Below are 24,307 nucleotides of genomic sequence, written 5' to 3' on the forward strand. Positions count from 1 at the left end.
AAGAATAATTGAATAGGTGAGCCCTGCACTGGGCTCTGCGCTCAGCTCAGAGTCTGCTCATCCCTCTCCCTCTGCTCCATGCCCCCCACGCCCCGCCATGCGCGCACACTCTCTCAAATAAATAAAACCTTTAGATTTACGGGAAGGATTCTTCCTCTCTTATCTGTACCTTCTCTTGACACACAATAAGACTCTGGTTTCCATTAAAATAATGTATAACACATGGACATCACAGAAAATTCGGAAGTGATAAAGTTTCTCTCCTTTCCCTGGGTTCTTAAGTCATCCAGTTCTTCCTCTCCCTCAAGACAACCATCATTACTAGTTTCTTGTACATTTTTCCATATATTTTATACATCTAAAATCCATGTTCCCCCTCCTTCTTGTCACCATACCATACATCGTTCTATACCTTGCTTTTTCCATAATAACCCCTCTGAGATCATGCCATATCCATATATTTATAACTGCCTCTTTGTATACAGAAGAGTGCACAGTAGTCCACCAAACAGGCATACTATAATTGTTTAAATAGTCTCCACTGATGAACATTTAAATTGCTTCAAATCTTTTGGTATTTCCAACAATGTACCAAACAAATGTACATTTTACCCTTAGGATAAAATGTTAAACTGTCCTCCTCCCTGGAGGCCATTTTCAATTTACAATCCCACTAGCAATGTTATGAATGTTCCTATTTCTCAACATTCTCTGAACTCAGAGAATTATCAAATATTCCCTTTTCTCTTTTCCAGTCTAGTAAGGGAAAAATGTATTATTAGAGTTTTGTTTGTAGTTTTATTATAAATGAAGTCAAACAGTTATATGTCCTTTTCTATTAACACTGTATTTATATCCTTTGCCATTTTCCTAAACTGATTTGTAGGAACTCTTTGTAAGTTAATGATATGAGTTCATTTCCCAGATGTATCTTATATAAATTTCATGTATTTAAAGACTGGAAATTAAATGGCATTTATTAATATTTTCTATTATATTAAGTCACATATAATATTACCAACATTTCTGACCAATACGAGAAGCACAAGTTAAGGGGACTATTCAATTTTATTTATTTATTTTTTTTAAATGTTTTATTTATTTATTCATGAGAGTCAGAGAGAGAGAGAGAGAGAGAGGCAGAGGGAGAAGCAGGCTCCCCGCAGAGCAGGGAGCCTGATGCGGCACTCGATCCCAGGACTCTGGGATCATGACCTGAGCCGAAGGCAGACGCTTAACCATCTGAGCCACCCAGGCGCCAGGGGACTATTCAATTTTAGCACAAATAAAATACACGAACAGAAGATTTCTAATTGAAATACAAGTCTGAATGCATGTTTAATGTACTGTTTACCTGACCATGCCAAACGGTAACATATTTTAAATGTTACCTGAATAGCAGTAGTACATCAGATTAAAATACATGCACACACAGAGACATACACACCTCACTCACTTTAGTATGGAGTACTTAAGAAATTTGTGACTCATCTCACCTTAAAATAGAGCAAAAACAAGACTTTCTGATTCTGGCAATACAGTGAGACTGAGCAGAATTTCCCTTCTAAAAATAATCAAAATGCCAAATAGAAGCAAATAAAATAGAAAAACAGTAACAGAGCACCAAAAGAAAAAAGGGAGACCTTGAGGTGCTGGATAGGAAGATGAAACAAAGAGTGAAAAGTGCCAGTTTATAACACAATGACAACGGTGTGTGCAGGGAGTAGGGGCCCTAGAAAAACTCTGTCTATCATTGCTGAGAAGTAGCAAGAAAGCTATTTCCTGGGCTTTTGTGGCAGGTGGGTATAGTCTCCCATAAAAAACTGAAATCTGAACCCATGTTCTGTGCAGGTGCTATTTAGATTTTTATTTCATACATGACGTGTGAATCCACAAGGTGAAAATGTATGTAAAAACGGGCCAAAGCTTAGTGTGCCCAGCAGAAACAAATCACCAAAACCACTACAAAGACACTTCCACAATCCAAGGCATACACAAGTTCCATGGAAAAAGCTACATCCATATTATTAAAAATAACAAAATTACTCAAGGAACAAATCCACCATGAGGGATCAGCACACAGACAAGAGATGGTTAGTACCCAAGAACTTAAAAAATGAAAGTGTGTAATAAAACATAAAATAAGCATGTTAAAAATGATTAAAGATACACATTTTAACAGTTATGGATTAAACAGATGATGCTGGCTAGGACTAGCTTCAATAGAGGGGTGGGTGGGGGAAAGAGTGTTTCTGGTGGGGATATAAACAAAACAGAACTCATAATTGCTGAAGCTGGGTAAAGAGTTATTAGAACATTCTCTTTGTTTTTGTAGAAGCTTGACACTTTTACTTGATTAAAATAACCAAAAAGATTTAAAAAAAGTGGGGGGGGGGGGACAGAAGCTAGTGGTAAGTACAGGATACAATAAATTAAGAAAAAGGCAGCCTAGAAATGAGGGGAGAGGGAGAAAGGTTTTTAGAATTAAAAAAGAGAAAATTAATAAAATGGAAGGCCCATTTTAAGAAACTAATCAGAACACAGAATAACTAACAAGATGAAAAAATTATGCATAAGTCTAAAGATGCAAAAAGAGAGGTCTAAAATACGATGTTTAGGAGTGCCTGGGTGGCTCAGTCACTTAAGCGTCATCTACTCTTGATTTTGGCCCAGGTCACTATCTCGGGATCATGAGATGGAGCCCTGGTTCAGGCTCCCAGCTGGGCATGGAATCTGCTCAGGATTCTCTCCCTCCCTCTTCCCCTGGCGCTCTCACTGTCTCTCTCTCTCTCTCAAAAAAGAAAAGAAAAGATGTTTAAGATATGTCATAGGAATTCCAGAGAGAAGACAAAGAATGAGGAAGAGATGCTATTCAGGAATTCAGGAATAAGGCTGACACTCTCCCAGTAATAGGATAAAAGACATCTTCAGAGTAGAAAAGCACACTGAATACCAAGCAAGAGAAAATAAAAATAAATTCATACCTAGACCATCATGGTAAAACTGAAGAATGCCAAAGATAAGAAAATTCTTAAAAGCAACCAGAGAAATGACACGTTACCTATAAAGGAAGAAACAACAATACGACTGATAGCTGATTTTTCATCAGAAAACAAGTATCTTCAAAGTGCTGAGAAAAACAACTGTCAGCTACAATTCCTTAACCAATAAAAGTACCATATAAGATCAGGTGCAAAATAAATTATCTATCCAAAGACAGAAGTTCCCACTCAGACCTTTACTGAAAGAACCCTTTTAGAGTGGGAAGGAAGAAGTAATGGAATAAAAGAGAAGCCAGCAATTAGAATAATTACAGTAACTAAAATTTCAAGTAACTGAAAAATTCATGGTCTTAATCTGTGAAGTTTCCACTCTCCTCTAAAACTGTAACAACACAGATTGTAAGATTCTGAATAACAATAGATGTGTGATAATAGAATAGTATTCCAGATTACTAAGAAATACAGAAATTCTTTCATATATGTGCAAAGAAGTGAGCTGGCTATAAAAGGACATGGGTCTCCCAAACCTCTTTTAGAAGATTATCTACATTTTTAAGTATAGTAATTTTTTTCAACAAGTGTCTGCCTTTATGACTACACTTTCTAAAATCTGATGACTGGCCAAAAATTTGGTATCAGGAAGAAATGTTTCATTAGAATCATCTAGGATCTCAAATATTTCAATAGTTCACTATCCATTTTAAGGTAACCGACACGGTGTGGGTTAATTTGAGATATTTATTGGCATGACTTTAACCAGTATCTACCTGGTAATGACTCACAAATTTGCCCCTTGCCTATTTGGGCAATTTATTTTTATAGCTCTGTACTTCAGTTTATTCATCTATAAAACAGAGTTAATGCCAATCACTTACTTCACTGGGTTATCATGAAGATTAAGTGAATTAATTCAAATTGCTCAGAACACTGCTTGGTACATAAACTTCAATGAACATATACCACTAGACCACTATACACGCATGCACGTGTGTGCACACACACAGAACCCCCTGCATGGGCCACTGGGACTTTAAACTTTACTCATTTAAAAAAAATAAAATGCCTTGCAAACAGTCTGTTGATTCTCCTCCCCTACTCATTTTTTCTTAGGAAAAGCACTCAATTGCCCCAGGTTAGAAACCTGGGTGTCATCCTGATGTTTCCTCTGGCCTTACTCCCCTAGCCCTCTGATACTTAGTGACCGAAACCCATGGATGTAATTTTATCCAAGTCAAGATTTCATTTGGAAACCTCAGACAAATAAGCACGGTATACTTTGGGAACATCTATCTCCCTCTCTGTAACTATAAACCACTGAAGGAAAAGACTTTGTCTAGTTTTGATATACGAAAATTTGTATAGCAAATTAATAAAAATGCAAAACTTCACTATAATCTGACATAATGGAAAATGAATGTACTTTAAAAGTAAGGATGAATCTATCAGAAAGAACAGAAAGAGACATGGAAACAGAAAAGGATGAAGAAAACAATCCAATACATAGCCAAAGGAGTGTGAATCACAGTCAATCAACCCACTGGCAAATCCATGCCCTGCTGTGGAGACAAGAGCCATTATATATTTGAACCACTACAGAATTCCTCATTATGAGGCCACATTTACTAAACAACTCCCTGATGATGACTTGATTTCTATGTGAGTCTATCTGCCTGCTGAAAGAGAACATATTGGTCATGCCAACACAAGTATTGCAAGCTTTGTGCTAGTTATTCCTCACTGTAAACAAATAATGTTCTTGGTCTTATATACCAGTCACATGAGCTTGATTGTTGGGATCTATCCCTGAATGCCGCCCCCCCCCCCCCCCAGGGTGTTTGAGTCCACAAGGCTAAAGGCCACACTCTAAAGTGCACTAAACTCATGGAGTATTGTAAAACAACCCTTCCAGCAGCCCATTCACACTCCCAACTTCTCTGTAGTGTTATATGGTTGAGTATCCTCATATATTTACAAATGGTTTTCTACTAGATCTCAATATGCCTTCAACAGAAATACATTTATTTCCAAACCTGTTCCTATACTTACATCCCTTATTTCTACTAATTATTCCACCATCCTCTTCCCGGTCTTAGCTACCCAAAGCCATCAGCACTGCCTTTGACTTTCACTCTCCTTTTCCCATCCGACCACCAGATGTCAAGCCCTACTGAATCTCCCTCTATTAATAGCATGTTGATCTATCTTCTCAGTCTCAGTCTTATGAGACTCACTCTTCTCTAATCCAATCACCTAACTGATCTACCAGGCTTTAGGGTTCTTCTTTCTCTAATCCATTTTATACTCTACTGCCAGATTAACCTTAAATTCCATTCTGGGTATGTTAATAATCCCTGCTCAAAAATCTCAATGGCCGGTTAAAGAAAGAATAAATTTATAGCCTAGCACTCACCATCCTCCAGAATCAGAGTATTCCAACTAATATAAATGGTAAAGAGATATTGATCCCCTCTGCCATCACACCAGCAGGGTGAAGCTGGGGGAAAAATCCACTTTCCCCAGTGTATCATATATACTGGGAAATATAAATATGGTTCTTCTGTGTGCCATAATACAAAAACATTTGGGCAGCACTGTCCTGACTGACTGATGCCCAACCTTATTTCTATTATTACCATTCTTTCAACAGCAGGAAGAGCACGGAGCAACGAGATGCCTCCCAAATACTTGAAGCAAAACATACTGTCAATCATTATGTTAGAAGCTGGCAATACAGCAGGAACTGGGGAGAAAGTGAAAAAGCAAACACTGAGTAATCTCTAGCACTATTATGAGGAGAGGGTACTTAGGTCCATGAAGACTGTCTTCCAACAGCAAATCACCTATACAGAGGCTGGATGCAGCAGGTGTCAGAGTAACTAGTCATTAAGATCATCCAATCACTGCCTTTTGTTGGGATTTCTGTGCTCACCAAACAATTTCCAAATGCTAAATCTGGTTCCTCCTGTAAATTTGCCCGTAGGCAATGAACATGACTAGAACATTATGCTCTGATCGATTTATAATTTTTGCAGTTCCACTCTCAATGTACGAATAATCAGATGTGGAGCCCAAAAGGCCAAGGGGACAAACCCTGGACCATAAACGTACACTACTATTGTTTTAGTGATCTGGCACCCCCGCCAAACAAGCAAACAAATTCCTCCTTTATCCTGATTTTAGTGGCAGTGGGGGAATCCCTGAAAAAGTGTTATTAGGCCATCATAGCAATAGTTGCTATTTATTAAAATTCATACAACTCTGGGGTACTCATGAATGTGCATGTGCATTCTTGGGAGAAAGAACTGATACTAGTGTTAGACTAAAACCACCACATGTTCAAACTGTTGAAACATAATTCTGAAAGTAACAAAGACCTAAAACTCAACACTGGCTGGGATATTTGTCAAATTAACAAATCAACATTAGTATGATTACTGTGTCATGCTAAATTGTCATCACGGTTAGAGAATTAATATGGATTCTTCAGACCCAAAGGGGTATGTGCTACTGTAGTTATAATGAAAATAAAAAAGTAAGCCCGATTAGTCCATACAATCAAGTGGTTAATTATTTTTGTGGGCAAAAGAAAGTAAAGAGCTAAACACAGGATAAACAAGCAGAGGGAGAGGGCAGGGAAAAAATCCAGGGCTCTCAGTAAAAGAGAAAAAGCTTTTTTTATCTCTCTGCCCCCCCCCCCCCATTTTGGGGGGTGGGCAGCAAGGCAAGGTTTTGAGGCCAAGATGGCCTTTCTGTGAACATAGTGCACCCCCTCTGCTCCCCTCAACAATTAGTACTTTAGAAAACCCAAAACCAATAAAATACTTTTGTATAAGAATGTTCATCCTATTTTCCAACTGAGCTACAGAGCTGTTTATGACTACAGTGTTGAAGACACGTAACAGAAAGAGTTTAAGCCTCTAACAAACACTGGGGTGTCTATGAACTGCCATGTGCCAATATCAAAGAAAATCACCGTCTTTGTATCCTCACTTCACACAAAACAGCTGAGCCAATTCCAGATATTATTAGAAACAAATATAATGCCCAGTCCTTTATCTCTGATCTCTGTCTGCTATATATCCTCACATTTTAGCAGGTGGATACTGAGTGGCCGAAACAGCAAGACAGGAATGTTATACCTTCTGTTCAAAGATTCTCAACTCTGTGGGCAAGATACACAGGTCTGGAATGACAGTAATGCTAACACTACTTTCCAAATCCGTCAACCTGCATTAAAAACAATTTCTACAATACACAACCACAAGATACCGAAAGAATCAAGGCTAACACCAGTGTCTGTACTTCCTTCCCCTCAGAGAACTTGCAATTTACTGGGATCCAGAAACTATTCTAGCCACTGATTTGCAAAGTAAAAGAAAAATGACAGTGAGAAAACAAGTTTTCCTTAAAAAGAAAAACAAAACAGGAAGTCAAATTTTAAGTTTGGTACTGACAAACATCCTGATACCTAATAGAAAGCATGTTCTAGTAATTAAAAACAGGTCAAAACTGCCCTGCTAATTTAGTATATGGGTCAAGTTTTGAGATATCCTAGGAAAACTACTAAAAAAAGATAATAGCTTATACTAGCAAATACACCAGTGTACTTTCATATGAACTTTATCTTTTGTAAGTCTATGACAAATTGGATTAAGCCATTTCTACATTACAGAAATTATATAATTATTTGCAGACTAATTTTTCCGTATGGCTAACCTATGCCACATATCTCTGTGGACACACAAACACACACACACACACACACACACACACACACACAGTGCTCTAGTCTACCAACTCTGTTACAGGGCACAAAGGGAAGAACAGAGTCAAAAAAGGAGTTTAAAAGACTGTGGTAAGAAAATTACTCTGCATTTGGAACTAAATTTATATGGTTACTGATTTGATTACATTCAAATGAACTACGGGGTACAGCACAAAAAAAATAACCTTGAAAAATAAAGTAGTGCTTATAGTATAGAGAGGAAAAAATAAAGATGAAGTCCTTATTCTTACATACCCTTAAAGCTTACCAATATTGATCTGAATTGGTTACAATTTATTTTGGGGGCAGCCACAAGAGGAACTCAGGACACAGGTAAACTCCAGACAATACAGAATTGGGCCTCACGACTAGGCCTGGTGAGAAAGAAAACGTTACATTAATATAACAACACATTCTTACACCGGGGAGAGAATTAGAGCAAAGGTAAGAAAGTTCACAAGCACAGAGGGAAGGAAGAGTGAGAAAGGAGGCCGAAAAGAAAGGCTGGAAGGTCTAAGTCCCAAGTCCCATTCGGGAACCTGGACTCCTTCTAATATGGTAATAGTTGCAAACTTTAACAATCAGTAATTATTTCCTCCCCCCAAGTCTTTTAAAGCAATGTAAGTATATATCAAAAGAGATAAAAGGGAGCTGCTCTAGTGACAGAGCATGACTGAATAAAGCCCCAATTCTCCCCTATTTCTACACAAAAGAGAATCCAGAGAAAAGAGAGAGGATTTCAGAAGAATGGGGTCTACAAAGGAAGACTTTTACAACGAAAGGCAGTGGAAACACAGTGGAAACGGAAAAAGCACTTCTCTAGAAAAGCTGAATTTGAGTTCACAGCTAATTGGCTATGTAAGTATGTAAATCAATATGCCTGTTTTCATACAAGTAAACACATCTCATATATCCATAACTACACACAGAATAGTGCAAGGAAACAGATGCGAAAGTATTAATAGGCTGAAATTTATAAATGACTATGGAATGAGTGCAGGGGTACCTAAATTATCTTGCAGGATAGGTGTGATTTCAACATACAGAAATGGCAGACAGAAGGCTTTAGAAGTGAGAATAGCAGTAAGTAGAGGGATGGAAACAAACTACGGAGTGCTTCGGGCAAACAATTTGGCTGGAGCATAAGGATGGAATGGTCACAAGTTTCCTTACGTGAATTTTTATGCCAAACCATTTCTGATTATTTTTTCCATAAGTTGAGAATTTCAGATCAAGGATATATTAACTAACATTTCAACAAATAGTGCAAGGCAACTGAATAGCCACATGTTAAGAATGAAGGCTGGACCTCTACCTTCCCACCATATATAAAAATTGACTCAAAATGGACCAAAAACCTAAAAGTAAAACCTAAGATGTAAGAACTCTTAGATGAAAACATAAGTGTAAATCTTCGTGACTTTGGATTAGGCAATGGTTCCTTACATATTACACCAAGAGCACAAGCAACCGAAGAAAACAAGCTGGACTTCATCAAAATTAACAACTTTTGTGTTTCAAAGGACACTATCAAGCAAGTGAAAGACGACCTACAGAATGGGAGAATGTATCTGTAAATCATATAACTGATAAAGGTATAGTATCCAGAATATATAAAGTACTATTACAACTCAACAAAGACAACCCAATTAAAAAATGAGCAAGGATTTGAATTGACAATTCTCCAAAGACAGACAAATGGCCCATGAGCATATGAAAATATGCACAACATCCATTAATCATCTAGAAAATGCAAATCAAAGGCACTTCATACCCACCATGACTGTTGGTGAAGATGCAGAGATACTGGAACTCTAGTGGAAATTTAAAATGGTGCGGCCACTCTGGCATTATAGCAGTTTCTCAAGTGGTTAAACAGTGTTATCATATGACCCAGGGATATAACCAAGAGAAATGAAAACACGTCCACACAAAAACGTGTACATGGGGAGCCCCTGGCTGGCTCAGTTGGTGGAGCATATGACTCCTGATCTCAGGGTTGTGAGTTCGAGTCCCATGTTTATACAGAGATTACTTAAAAATAAAATCTCAGGGGCACCTAGGTGGCTCAGTCAGTTTTAAGCCTTGGTTTTGGCTCAGGTCATGATCTCATGGGTCATGGGATCGAGCCCCACATCACACACTGCGCGTGGTGGTGAACCTGCTGGAGACTGTCTCTCTCTGCCCTTCCCCCCACTCATGCACTCACTCTCTCTTAAATAAAATCTTTAAAAAAAATCTCAAAAAAAAAAGTAAGTGTACATGAATGTTCACAGTAGCATTATTTCAAATAGTCAAAAGATGGAAGCAAGCCCTATGTCCAAAGACAGATGACTGGATAAAAAATGTGGTAAATCCATACAACGGAATATTATTCAGACATAAAAAGGCATGGATGAACCTTTAAGACATTACGCTAAGTCAAAGAAAACAGATGCAAAAGGTCATAGAGTGTATGATTCTGTTTATATGATGAAATGTCCAGAATAGACAAATCTATAGAGACAGAAAGTAGTTGTCAGGGACTGGGGGGGAAGTGGAGACAGGGAATAACTGCTAACGGGCATAGGATTTTTGTGATGAAAATGTTCTGGAATTAGTAGTGGTGCTGCACAATTTTGTGAATATGCTAAAAACCATTGAATCATATACTTTAAATAGGTGAATTTTATAGTATTTGAGTTATATTTAAAAGATACATATGGGGGCACCTTGCTAGCTCAGTCAGTAGAGTATGAGACTCTTGATCTCTGGGTTGTGAGTTTGAGCCCCATGCTGAGCATGCAGTTTAATTAAAAAAAAAAAAAGATAAATATGAACCGATATTCCCAAGTCGTTAAATCAAGACAGTGGAAAAAGAGTCTCTTAATACAGACAGTATCTGCAACTAAGACAAATTATTTTGCAAGCATTTCTTTGAAACTAGAGGAAGATTATGAAGTTTCTTTAGAGGAAGAATAGAAAAAAAAGGAAATTATTTGTATAGCACTCATTACTATGACTTCAAAATACATGTAAAATATCACTAAAATTTTGAGTGCATTGGCTTTGTCTTATTTTAAAAACAGAACAAACAATAATAGCACACAAGATCAGATGATCAGAGAACACTTCTTAAATGAAAACCATTCAGAGTTTGAGAGATTCATTTTTAACCACCATCCATCCCTTTAATCCTATTTTCCCCATAAACTCTCTAATCATAAATTCTACCACAGGAAAGACAGTATTATATCCTATGGAAAAACAGGTCTTATTTTATTTATTTACTTTTTAAAAAGATTGTATTTATTTTTGTGAAAGAGCACACTCAAGTGCTGGGGGGGGTGGGGGAAGGGGCAGAGGGATTAGCGGACTCCCTGCTGAGCAGGGAGCCAGGGGCTCCATCTCAGGACCATGGGATAATGACCTGAGCCATCAACCGCCTGAGCCACCCAGGTGCCCTTATTTTATTTTTTTAAGTAAGCTCTATGCCCAACGTGGGGCTTGATCTCATGACCCCAGAGATCAAGAGCTGCATGTTCTACCAACTGAGCCCAGTCAGGCACCCCCTACGGAAAAGTATTGGAGAACCTATACTAACAATTCTTTGTAGGTCCTCTAAAGACTCAACAGATTTGGGGGTTGGATATGCTGCTCTGATATCTTGAAAGGAAATTATTTCTATCAATAGGTGAAATAAGCTTTATAAACATTTGTCAGGCCATTTAGATTAAAAGCAGAAATTCTCAGAAGTCTGTGTCAGACAAAAATGAATCACGAAGTGATTTTTTTTTTGACAACTGCATAAAGAGGATCACCTTTATCTTCCCAAAAATGTACAGCTGGTTATAAATAAAACAGAGGTAGAGCCTTCACTTCCACCTGCTGAGTTATTCAAACTGCACCAGGTTACTCTGTACTATATATTAATTTATTTTTTAAAAGATTTTATACATAATCTCTACATCCAACATGGGGCTCGAACTCAACCCCCAGATCAAGGGTTGCACGCTCCTCCAACTGAGCCAATCAGAATTTTGCACGTTTTAAACACAGCAATAATTAAAGATAAAAAAAATGTAACAAGAAATAATAGAAAAATAAATGTCATTTTCTTGACAGCCTCATCTCTGTACAAAATAAATGAAATGCAAACTTGGATAAACAAAAGAAATTTGCCAAATAAATACTGCTATTTAAATATGTTCTTTACTCTTAAACTTAGCCATTGAACACAGTCAATGCACACTCCTCTACCTCCTTCCCCCAACTACTGAAGTTGTTATTTTCCTGATCATTTCTCTAATTAAATCGTTCCCAAGTTTTCTTCTACCTCAAATACTTTGGCAGGTATGGGGGAAGGAAGAGGAAATAAAAATTTCCAGGGGACCGTCAAGTAGTTTGATAAAGGCTCCCGTCTTAATTTGAAGTCACTTCAACATAGCACCATTTCCCATTTCAAACGTCGGTCCCTGGATGTTTAAATACTGTGTTTAAAAAATTAAATACAGTAAAAACTAAATTACATTAACAATAACTTTCATATAGCATGATTATATTAACTGGATATTCGATCCTGCCAAACTCTCTTAAGTTTCTGACATCACCAAGAACCAAATACCTGGTCTCTGTAATTAGCCTCCAAATAATCTAAAGTATTTTCTGATTAAAGGATGCATAAACCCTTAACTGTAACCTTTCTAACCTCTTCATTAGTCCATCAGAATTATGAGAGGGGAACACATGCATGGAAGATCTAAAAAATATATTGCTAGGGGTGCCTGGCTGGCTCAGTCAGTGGAGTGTGCGACTCTTGATCTTGGGGTGGGGGGTTCAAGCCCCACAATGGGTGTAGAGAGTATTTAATAAATAAATAAATAAATAAATATTGTTAAATACTTGGAAATAGTACCAAGCCCCACAATGGGTGTAGAGAGTATTAAATAAATAAATAAATAAATAAATATTGTTAAATACTTGGAAATAGTACCAAGCTGAAAGATCGAAACATCATATACACACATATATATACATACATGCATATATTATATACTATATATATAGCTAACAGCAGGTGTCTAATACTGTAGTTCTTAAAAAAACAAAACTGTTCTGAGCTGTGTTCAAGTAATGGCTGTTTGGTGAATGCGCAAAACAAGAGGGAAAGTGGGAGTATTAATACTAGATGAGAAACACCAGCAAGAGCAACTTGGCCAGTAACAAGTCTAATCTGAACATCAGTATCATTAGTTTTAAAGCATTTTCACGTATTTCCCCACTTATTTCCCATGGTTACCCTAACATTTATAAACAGCAATCTAAGACTGTCCTTTAAGAAACAAGCATTTACATTAAATTTACATTAGTCCTTATAGTCAGGGATGCCTGGATGGCTCAGTAAGTGTCTGCTTTCAGCTCAGGTCATGATCCCAGGGTCCCACATCCGGCTCTTTGCTCAGCGGGGAGCCTGCTTCTACCTCTGCCTGCTGCTCCCCCAGCTTGTGCTCTCTCTCTCTCTCTCTCTCTCTCTCTCTCTCTCTCTCACGCTGACAAATAAATAAAATCTTAAAAAAAAAACCCTTATAGTCATGTTCTTACCACCTGCACAACTGCTTCCCCATTTCTCCCAGTAAAGCCTAGACATACAGAAGAGAGAACGTTCGCAGTTAAAGCTAGTAAACTAAGGATAATACGATACTTACTTAGTACCAAATCCAACTGGAGTAAAAGGTCCAGAGGACGAAAAGCTCATGGAATACAGCTCATGTGAACAGAAAAACTGTGAAATGTATAGTGAAGATCTGTGTGAAAGAAAAGTTTCATTGAGATGCTTCAACCGTGCTAACAGCTGACCCAGCTCCAAAAGCTTTGTACCTTTCAAACCTAAATGAAACCAACCGCAAAAGACCATTATCAACATATTTCATTCATGTCAACTCTGCTTTGGGGTTGGGAATTCAGAAGGAAAAAGAGAGATCATCTTAACCTTACATTACCATTCTCAATATAAGGAAGAAGTCATTCCAACATACCAGTTCTTTCATTTCTCAGGAATAGGGACTCTTTAATACTCAATATCTAAAACCAACTTTTCCTTTTTCTTTGTTACCAAATCTGTGACTTTTCCTGGTCCCCAAGCCTATATTCTTAAAATAATTTAAGGGATGAAGGGATGGGGCAATGAGAAGGAGAAGGTTTTACAAATTTCATTATCACCACATAATGAATGACAACTACTCAGAAAATTGCTCTATCACCCCATGATGATCACAGTGATGATCAGCAAGCTTCAAAGCAGAATCCCCACAGAGTAGCAGCAATTTTCAAAGTGTGGTCTGGGGACCTTTAAGGGTCTCTCTTGCACTCTTTCGGGAAGGGGAAACAAAGTCAAACCATTTTCACAATACTAAGATGCTTTTTGCTTTTTCATGGTCACTGTTAGATGAGTGGAGTTTTCCAGAAGCTACAAGAGATGGGATACTGCAATAGACATAATGTAAAGCAATGCCACTATTTACTTTTTTTTCTCTTTAAAAGTTATTATTCCACTTATATGAGGTATCTAGAGTACTCAAATTTAGAGATGGAAAGTAGAATGGTGGCTGCCCGAAGGGGAGAATAAGGAGTTCAGGTGGAGAAGATGAAGAAGTTCTGGAGATGGGTGGTGGTGATGGTTGCACAAAGTAAATGTACTTCATACCCTAGAACTGTACACTTAAAATAGTAAATTTTGTTATGTATATTTCACCACAATCTTTAAAACCACACATTATGTTAATTTCTAGTGAGTTTATTATTCCAAATGCATTCTAAATGAATTACAAAATTCTCACTTTTAATTTCTAATAATGTAAACATCTACAGGTATAAAACAAAAGCTTTTGGGTTCTACAATATGTTTAGGTTTGTCTTGAGTCCAAGAAGTTTGAAAACCACTGCCCTATAAGTAGGGTTGGCTGGCTCAGTTGATAAAGCATGAGACTCTTGATCTTGGGGTGGTGAGTTTGAGCACCACACTGGGCACAGAGTTTACTAAAAACAAAAGACAAAAAATAAAACACTGCTCTAGAGTATTGGTCACTTATGTAAGTCTTCCATTGTAACCCGTAACTCCATTAATCTAACATTCATCACCAAATAAAAACAAAAGCTAAGGTGACAAGTCTATCAGCCCTTTCTCTGAGGTGGACACTGAAACCTTCCCATACATGCTTTTATCTTGACATCAGTAAGACCTAGCTTTCACTGTTTACCTTGCTATAGGTTTTAGAGGCATTCAATCACAGCAGTGTAAAATATCATACCCTAATTCATGGCAACCACCAACTACAGTGAACACCCCTATACCCACCACCCAGATTTTACTATTAACCTTTTGCCATACTTGCTTTATCACATATTCATCCATTTCTATTAGTTTTCACGTAAACTGAAGACACCAGTATGTGCATCATTAGTTTTTTCCTTTTGAAGCAAAATTTATATAAAATGAAATGCATAAACGTTAGGTGTACATTTGGTGAGTTTTCACAAATGCATATACCGGCGGAACTCAAACCCGTATCAACATAAAGAACACTACAATCACCAAAGAAAGTCAAGTCAATCTCTGCCTCCATCCACACAGAGGCCACCATCCTTCTGACTTTTCACCCACAGACTACTTTTGCTTGTTCTAGAATTTCATATAAATGAAATTACACGATGTACTTTTTAAAAGAAATTTTATTTATTTATTTGAGAGAGAGTGTGTGAGCGCAGGAGCTCGGGGGAGGGGTGGGGGTGGAGGGGCAGAGGGAGATGGAGAAGCAGACAAGCAGACTGCCTGCTAAGCAGGCAGCCTGATGAGGGGCTTGATCCCAGAACCCTGAGATCATGCCCTGAGCCGAAGGCAGGCGCTTGACCGACTGAGATGCCCAGGTGCCCACAAGATGGACTTTTTTGGACAGCTTCTTTTATTTAGCATGTTTCTGAAATTCACCTATATTGTAATGTATAGCAATAGTCCATTCCTTTTTATTGCTGAGTAGTACTCTCCATTGTGTGAATATACCACAGTTTACCCACTTTACTATTAATGGACTGTCGCCAGTTTTTTGCTCTTAGAATAAAGCTGTTACTAACATTCTTGGCCGGGTCTTTTTCTGGACCTACATCTTCATCCCTCTTGTGTAAATACCCAGGAGTGGAATTTCCAGGAGGTAAAAACCTTTTTAATTACGGAAAATTTCAAACACACGCAAGAGAGAGAATAGCATAATGGATTCCCATTAAAGCCAGCTGCACCTATATTGGTTCATAAACCCTCTTGTTTCATTTATGCCCCCACCCATTATTTGGAAGTTCTAGATATCATCACCATCATCATTTTGTCTTGAAATACTTCAACATGCAAACAATGTTTTCAAGTCTGGTCAGATTATTTATCATGAAATATTCAAGAAAACTTCATCATTGGGGCGCCTGGGTGGCTCAGTCGTTAAGCGTCTGCTTTTGGCTCAGGTCATGATCCCAGGGTCCTGGGATCGAGCCCGGCATCGGGCTCCCTACTTGGCGGGAAGCCTGCTTCTCCCTCTCCCTCTCCCTGTGTTCCCTCTCTCACTGTCTCTCTCTGTCAAATAAATAAATAAAATATTAAAAGAAAAAAAAACTTCATCACTGATTTACCTACGGATTAAGAGTTTAAAGTATCAATGAATGAACTATAATTTTTCTTCTCTTGATATATCTTAAATGACGCCTTCTCTACCATTCCTCCTTAATACCTAGACAGTCAATGGTACAAATATATATGCTGTTCTTACTCCGAAACAACTAGAGCTAAACACAAAACCTGGTACTGAGAAATATCACGTAAGAACATCAATATGATCAAGCTGATCTCCCAACTGTTAAGCACCTTGAATTAACTAATCCCATGCTACAGTACCATTTTATAAGTGAAACTGTATATGAGACTTAAAAAAAAGTCTGGTAACTAGCCCTTTCTGAGAACAGAGGTAGTCCTCATTACCTCCAATACTGAACAAGGAGGTAAAATTTGAACCCTTCCAGTCACTGGATTTTTGTTAGCCTCAAAAACCTATCTGTGCTGGAGAGGACAAGGGGAAATGGCCATTCTCAACAATTGCTGATGACAGTGCAAATGCACACAATCTTTTCAGAGGGCTATGTGGAAAAAAGAAAAGCCCATCTTTTGATTTGGAAATTTCACTTCCAAGAACCTAAGTAAATCCTAGCATAAAGCATGCAGCAAGGATGTTCTTCCCAGTGTTGTTTATAATGGAGAAAAATTGTTTACAACCTACATGTTCAATAGAGCATTAGTATAATTATGCAACATCCAAATAAACACACACCAAGGGTTTAAAAGCCTGGAACCACATATGCATATAAAAATAGCATATATGGCAGTTATGAATGAGAGGGGAATATTTGCTGTCCATCAATTTAATCACCTCTTCCTAATAAATGTCATTATAATTTCAGTTCCATCTTTTTAATCCGTGCCAAGTTTTTCAAAGGGCAAAGCTTAGAGCTTTGGAGGCAACCATGATACACATCCTTGAAAATACAACACTCAATGATTAAGTTCCAGAAAAGTGAACTCTATAGAGTTAAAATAGCAAACACACACACACACACACACACACACACACACACACACACACACACAAATAGTAACAAGAAAAAAAAATGACAAGTCTAGACAAAGGGTTCTGACAAGATGCCAACATGTTAGTAAGAACCCAAAGGGAGGGGCGCCTGGGTGGCTCAGTTGTTTAAGGGTCTGTCTTTGGCGCAGGGAGCCTGGTTCTCCCTCTCCTTCCTGTTCCTGCTTTCTCTCGCTGTCTCTCTCTCGCAAATAAATAAAATCTTAAAAAAAAAAAAAGAACCCAAAGAAGGCATTTTACAGTCTGGTCAACTTAATACTGCTCACTTTATTCATGATCCAGCCACTTTCTCATCCTTGGCATTACTGACACTTTGGGCTGGGTAATTCTTTGTTGTTGTGGATTTTCCTGTGCATTATATGATGCTCAGCAGTATTCAGGCCTTTAACTCACCATATGTTAGTAGCACCCTTCCTTCCCATTCTTGACAAGCAAAAACTGTCTCCAGAACTTGCTAAATGTCCCCCAAGGGGTAAATTCACCCTGGTTGAGAACCACTGATCTAACTTTATACTTACATGACTGTACGCACAACATTCCATTCCATCTCACTCCTAAACAACTCTTGGCTTCAAGGAGCTAACAATATAAAGGCAAAAGATGCTAGAGTCAAGATGTTTTAGAATTTTATTGCGATATCCTGTATATAAGGAGGGCTTCAAAATTACAGACTGGGAGGTTCGTCCACCAGAGACCTACCTTCCCTCCTTCACAACTTACAGTCATAACGGCTTATATTAAACTGTACAAATTCCTCAAAACAGAGATTCACACTGTAATCTTCAGTCAGCTACCCTGTATTTAGGGCCAAATGGGTTTCACTTAATTTCATCTGGAGTCAGACCACTTGGGTTCAAATCCCTGCTCTACCGTTTACTAGCTTCGTGACGTTGACCAAGTTATTTAACTTCCTTATGCCTTGGTTCTCTCAAGTTTAAAACAAATAATACTGTCAACTTAACTTAGGGGAACAAAATGAATATAAAATGCTTAAAATAGTGCTTAGTGTACAGTAAATGCCCAATAAATGTCAGTTATTTGATATTATTTTAACTACAAACCTATTAAGGCAGGCACCATCATCATCAATTTATAGATGAAGAAACAGGCCAAGAGAGTAAGAAACTTGCCCGTGGTCACAAAATTGAGGCTGTGGTGTAATGATTCAAAAACAGTCCATATGATTCTAGAGCCCATAATTTTTCCATTAGGTCAATAAAACCACATTAAGATTCATTAACTATCAAGATCAGTCTTACTTCAAAATAATAACCAACACAAGACCCATTTTCATTAAAAGATTAATTTAGAACTCTTAACTAAATTCAAGCATATTACTGAATTAAGGTCACACTGCTTTTACAGACACAGACAACTTTCACAGTTTTGTTAGCCCATTTTAAATTATTCTTATTTACATGCACCTTAGTTTCATACATTATTTATATGTTATACCAAAGCAGCTTATTAAAATTAGTCTACTAAACGACCATCAACACCCAAGGATAACATGGGGTTGTCTGAGACAGACGTTTTATCTTGTGTACGTTCTCTAAGTGTCTTGTTCTTACTCCAAGGTCACTGACTTTGTAGATGACAAATTTTGTTCCCAAGTCCAGAAGGCTCTGGTGAACCTTTTGATTTCTTTGATTTGCCCTTACCTCACACCTAAGTTCTTAATGACTCCCAAACACCCCACATATGCTATTTACACTGCGTGGTTGTCATACAACTTATTAATCTTTCTTGCTTAAACTTTGCTACTCCCAATAAACCAACAACTCATGCATCACCTCCTCCTCCTGAAAACATTTTGCTATAGTTGTTAGTTTTGCAACATTTCATACACTGTCAAATGACATGTTCTTCAACCTGGACTTTATAAATTGCTCATTTTAGAGGTGGGAGAAAGTCAGAACAGAGGTCGAATGGCTAGGATCTGTAGAACTTTCTAGTCCCCCAAAATGAGAATGAAAGAGACCCAGAAACTTAGCCCAACCCTCTGGTTTCACAAACAACCCTGAGAGACAGGTAACTGGGTGAAATCTCTAACCTCTCTAAGATACTACAAACAGTTTGGTCTTGGCCATTTGGGCCCTCTTAATCTCCTTTGCTCTTTCAATTACTCATTTGGACTTTAACATTTTTTCCTGCCTCTACAGTTCAGTATACTCTCTCAATACAGTGATTATCAAGAATTGAAAGTTGTCCTCCATGGTCATTTTGAGTAAATAGTCCAAAGAATTCCACCCCCAACCTACTGCTCTATAAAAGAGAAAGGCTAAGAATCTCTGCTATTTAGGATCAAAATTTCACCCATCCTTCAGGTTACTCTTTTACCCAGTCTTCTATAACAAGTCAGTTTCACTTACTTTCTCCACATCAAATTCGCCTTCCTGTTCACCAAAGGAAAAAAGAGAAAATCTCATTTTGGCACCCATGTTCAGAAATCTCATGTTTCACTCTTCTTTCCTCATTATTTTGGTAGAATCTGCATTAAATTACTAACTTATCAATCATCAGGCTTTGCTCACTAGTCTATCACTTCCTCCTTGTCTGTCAGTTAAGGTTACAAGCCAGTAATTAGGACTCAAACCATGAATTCTAGATGCTGCGACACGTACGCCATTCAAAAACCATTCAAAAAAAAAAACAAAAAAACAAAAACCATTCAAAAATCTTCAATGCCTCCCTCACTGTCAACCAAATGAAGAAAACTCACTCTAACATTCTCTTATATAGTTCCAATCTCCCTTTCCTGACTCTCCTCTATCAAAGCTCACTCCAAAAACCACGCTTTGTGAAGCCTTTCCTGAGGTTTCGGTTTCCTTTGAACTACGTAGCATTTTGTTCATAAGCATCTTATGGGAATTATATATTTGGGCATTTCTCACATGCACTCTGTATTAACAATTACTAATGGACAAAATCTATGGTTCTTCGTTTTGTTCCCCATACTGCTTAGCAAAGTGCCTTGCACATACGAAGCTCTCCAAAACAGGTGCCAGCTTGAAGATGGGCTTTCCCAAGATTTCTTTATAGGCTGCACATCAAGTCACAATTAGTTTCTGAAGCCATTTTGTTAATAAAAATATTTTACTTACACCTTGGCGTCTCCAACGAATCAAACTAAACTCTATTTCACTTCATATAAAAAAAAATTGTCCTCATTTCAGGGGTTCTCTCCTATTGAAATGATCTGCCGAAAAGTCTAATATACCTGGTCTTTCAAGTCTCTTGTCAACTAAGCAAAACTCTACTCAACGCCATCATAAAAACTAAATTTATAAGAACCACCAAATAAAACAGATATTCCTTTGGCCCAGAGTTCACTTGCTAGAGAACAGGAAAAGCTCTGTGGTAATTCTGAATTGCTGCAAGGTAAGTAACAAAACACGGAGTAATAACCGAACAGAAAAGAGACTGAAACATGCTGTGAGAGCACCCAAGTACTATATACATAGAAAAGCCTCTCCTCAACACATGGAATTTGTAGGAGTCTTCCCTTGCTCACAGAGTCAATGTTGTCAATAACCATTACCATATGCTACTGAAGTCTGCCATCTCTTTCAAGTTGGCAAATTTCTTTAAGTCAAGCAGCAGCAATTCAGTTTGAAAAGCTTTTAAAGCGCCTCCTCCATGCCAGGGAGGGAGCGGAAGCTAAGAAGACCTATAAATATAATATAAAGTACACTCTCTGCATTGCCCCTTTACCTGCTATCTCCATTAGCAAGGACTTTGACCAGATCACCCATTATTTGTATTGGAAAACTAGGTTAAAGAAGTAAAAAAGAAAAAATTTCCTGCCATTCATTGTCTGATGGGGCAAGAAAGAGAGGGATGGGAAGGAAGGAGGCATTTTCTCTTCTACTGCCTCCTGAATAATCACCAATCTAGCACACTTGCCTTTCAAAGCCCACCTAAAACGCCCAAAATCAGTAGGCCTTTTGTAAAAGTGGTACTTAAAAAAAACACTCCGGGATATAATGCTGGCGTTTAAAATTTAAAACCTTATGTTACTGATCAAAAGCTCCAATGCCATGACAAAGCTAAAAATGTTCTCTCTCACTAATAAGAGTGAATCAGAGCAGTCACCTACTCCACCCAATGCTAAGACTGGACTGTTCAAAACCTGGACAGCTTTCCTTGCCTGCTCCACACCAGAAATGAATTTGATTCGATACATTAGTGCTTAAGTGTAACTAAATAATAGCGAGAAAATGTTATCAAATACGGAAATTTATCAGGACATTTTGTCCTTTGGGTTTATCTGTACCTTCTTCACAGTTCCCCAACTTTCCCCACCCCCTCCACTCCTTTTAGCACGGAAAAGCTCAACAAGATACTGTTATTTGAAAAATGAAATATCTGTTCATATTTTTGAAGTAAATTTCCATTACTAGGTTTGGGAGGAAAACGTACTACACACACATTGTCTCTATCGAAAAGTGCCTGCACCTTCTTTCCAAGAGGCTGGATGGAGCCTGTGAGTAGATTCCGTTCCTTTAAAGGGTTCCCAGATCTCCTCAGTACTCTTAAGAAAATGATTTTCAGTCTTGCAAAAACCTACTTGGATGTTTCAAAGTTACACAGTTTGGTAGCAACCCAGCAGCTGGGCAAAGATCTGCTCACCTCTGGAAAAGCAGCTTTTTGAGTCTCAAGAACTGAAACAACACATTCAGGAGGCCAAGGCTACCCTTCTCCAATCCTCCACACGTCGCAGACAATTAAGCAAGCCCCGGCCCACGTTTCTTTCCCATTCCCATGAAGTTCTCCGTGAAAGGCTTCACACACAAAAGGGCCTTGGCGCCCCGGTCGCACAGTTCCCCGGCTCCCGCACCCCCTTCTCTCCCCAGCCCGGACAAGTGCAGACTCACCAGCACCGTGGTGCAGATGGACCTTAGCTCAGACTCCACTTTCTCCCGATAGTCCTTAATCAGCTGCAACTTCTTGTCCGAGGTGTCGGTTTTCTGCTCGATGCTCGAGATGACCCTCCAGGCGGACCTGCGGCCCCCGACCACGTTTTTGTAGGCCACCGAGAGCAGGTTGCGCTCCTCGTTGGACAGCTCGGCGCCCTGCTCGGTCACGGCCTTCATGCAGGTGGCCATGTCGTCGTAGCGCTCGGCCTGTTCGGCCAGCTTCGCCTTCTGGATCAGCTCCGTCTTCTCCATGGGGACGCGGAGAGGAGAGCAAGGGCGAGCACCGACCCGGATCGGGAGGAGGCGTGCGGACGGCCTGCGGGCGGGCGGGGGCGCGGACAGAAAGGCGGGGGCGGCGCCGTCAGACAATGCGCCCGCCACCCCGGGCCGCCCGCCGCCAGCCAGCCGCCCCTTTTGTCCGTCCCCGCACGCGCCACCCAGTTGAATTTCCCTCCCCCGCCCACGCTCCCCGCCAGCGCCCGGGAGGCCGAGGGGCGCCCCGCGGAGGCGGCCCGCGGTAAGGAGAGGTGGAAGGGCCGCTCCCGCGCCCGCCCGGCCCAAGATGGAAGCGGCCGCCGGCCCACACCTTGCCGCCAGAGCCGTCCCTGAGGAGAGCGGCTTCGAGGCCGGCCGCTCCCGAGGGTCGGCCGCCCGCCCTGCCCTCAGCCCCGGCCAGGCCCAGGAGGGCCAGGGGCGACCGGGGCGCTCACCTTCACGTCTCCGCGGCCGCGGCGCGAGTCCCACCACTTTGATCGGCTTTTGGCTTTAGCCGAGGACCCTCCCGTCTCAGCCTACCCCGGAGCCGAGGGACGGGCCGCCCCGCCGCTGCCCTTGCTCCTGCCGCCCAATGACGCGCCGAGATGCTCCCGAGAGTCCCGCCTCCAGCCCCGCGGCTGGCCAATGAAGACTGAGCGCGCGGAAGGGGGCAAAGAGGGCGGGGCGGGAGGGGAAGCGGAGGCTAGGAGGGTGGGTCGGCTTGGGCAAGTTCGGTTGGCCGGCAGGCTGCGGCTTCGGCCACGGGGTTTCCTCCAATTAGATCCAGGGTAAAAGGACGTCACTGTTGCCATGGCGATGCTGTTACCAACTCCCCTCATCCTCCCCGCCACCCCCAGCATTTGTGGGTGCGGCACGGGAGCGGGAGGCTCGCCCCACCTCTCCCGCGGTGGCCGTGTCTCCTGCTGCAGCAGCGCTGCAGATGGTGCATTGCATCTTGTGGGCTAATGCAGCCGCGGCTCCCCTCGGCTCTGGTGAGGAGGGCCCGGGATGGTGACATAAGCGGCTGTTTGGTTGCACAAGCTCCTTTCTTTCCTCCACCTTCCCCATTCGTGACAAAGGTTTGGAGCTCCATGCACTGAACCCAGCCTTTAATGACGTTGCGATTGGAGCTGCGAATTAGAAATAATTCCGTCCCCATTAAAGAGGAATTCGTTCCTGGAGAAGGTCGCTTAAGAATGACTTTTCATGACCAACTCAAGTTTTCAGACGGGCACCTAAAGCTTGTAACATTCCCGAGAAAGTCCAGGCAGGTCTCTCTGGCAATGGCCAGATACTCTGATTTTATCTTGCCAATCAGGATAATTTGGAGAAAAACACACATTATGCACCCCTCCCCGCCCAAAGCAGCTGTTCTTATACCTCTGTCTAGTCTTTCCAGCTTATGCATCTAAATACATAATTTTTTTACACATCGTTTTATGTGTATATGGGTTTCATTTTCTGGTGTTATGTTTGAGAGGACACTTGGAAACCTAAAATTCTTTCCTAGATGTTCACTTTTGACTTTCTTCTAGACTGCCTCCTGTTCACACTCTTCTGAAGTGAGAAAGTTTGCCCCAGATGCCTTTTATTCAGGGTCATCACTAGCACTTTCTTTTCTCTTTAAACTAGGCACACCCCTCCAGCCACTCCCTTCGCTCTTGGCAGGTCGCCAATGCCTGACAAATCAGGTGGCCTTCCTGGGTGTCT

General features: G+C 40.0%; 1 protein-coding gene across 1 annotated transcript in view; it reads right to left on the reverse strand.

Moving 5' to 3' along the window:
• YWHAQ (tyrosine 3-monooxygenase/tryptophan 5-monooxygenase activation protein theta) overlaps nt 1–23,206 on the reverse strand; it is a 36,804-nt gene extending 13,598 nt beyond the window's left edge. Inside the window, exons 1-2 of the mRNA XM_027621464.2 lie at nt 23,053–23,206; nt 22,301–22,658 (exon numbers count right to left, since the gene is read on the reverse strand). Of these exons, the coding sequence (XP_027477265.1) occupies nt 22,301–22,594 (294 nt within the window). The 5' untranslated portion in view covers nt 22,595–22,658; nt 23,053–23,206. The remainder of the gene's footprint in view (nt 1–22,300; nt 22,659–23,052) is intronic.
• Between the last annotated feature and the right edge of the window lie 1,101 nt (nt 23,207–24,307).

Source organism: Zalophus californianus, chromosome 8 (assembly GCF_009762305.2).
Source record: "Zalophus californianus isolate mZalCal1 chromosome 8, mZalCal1.pri.v2, whole genome shotgun sequence".
NCBI lineage: Eukaryota > Metazoa > Chordata > Mammalia > Carnivora > Otariidae > Zalophus > Zalophus californianus.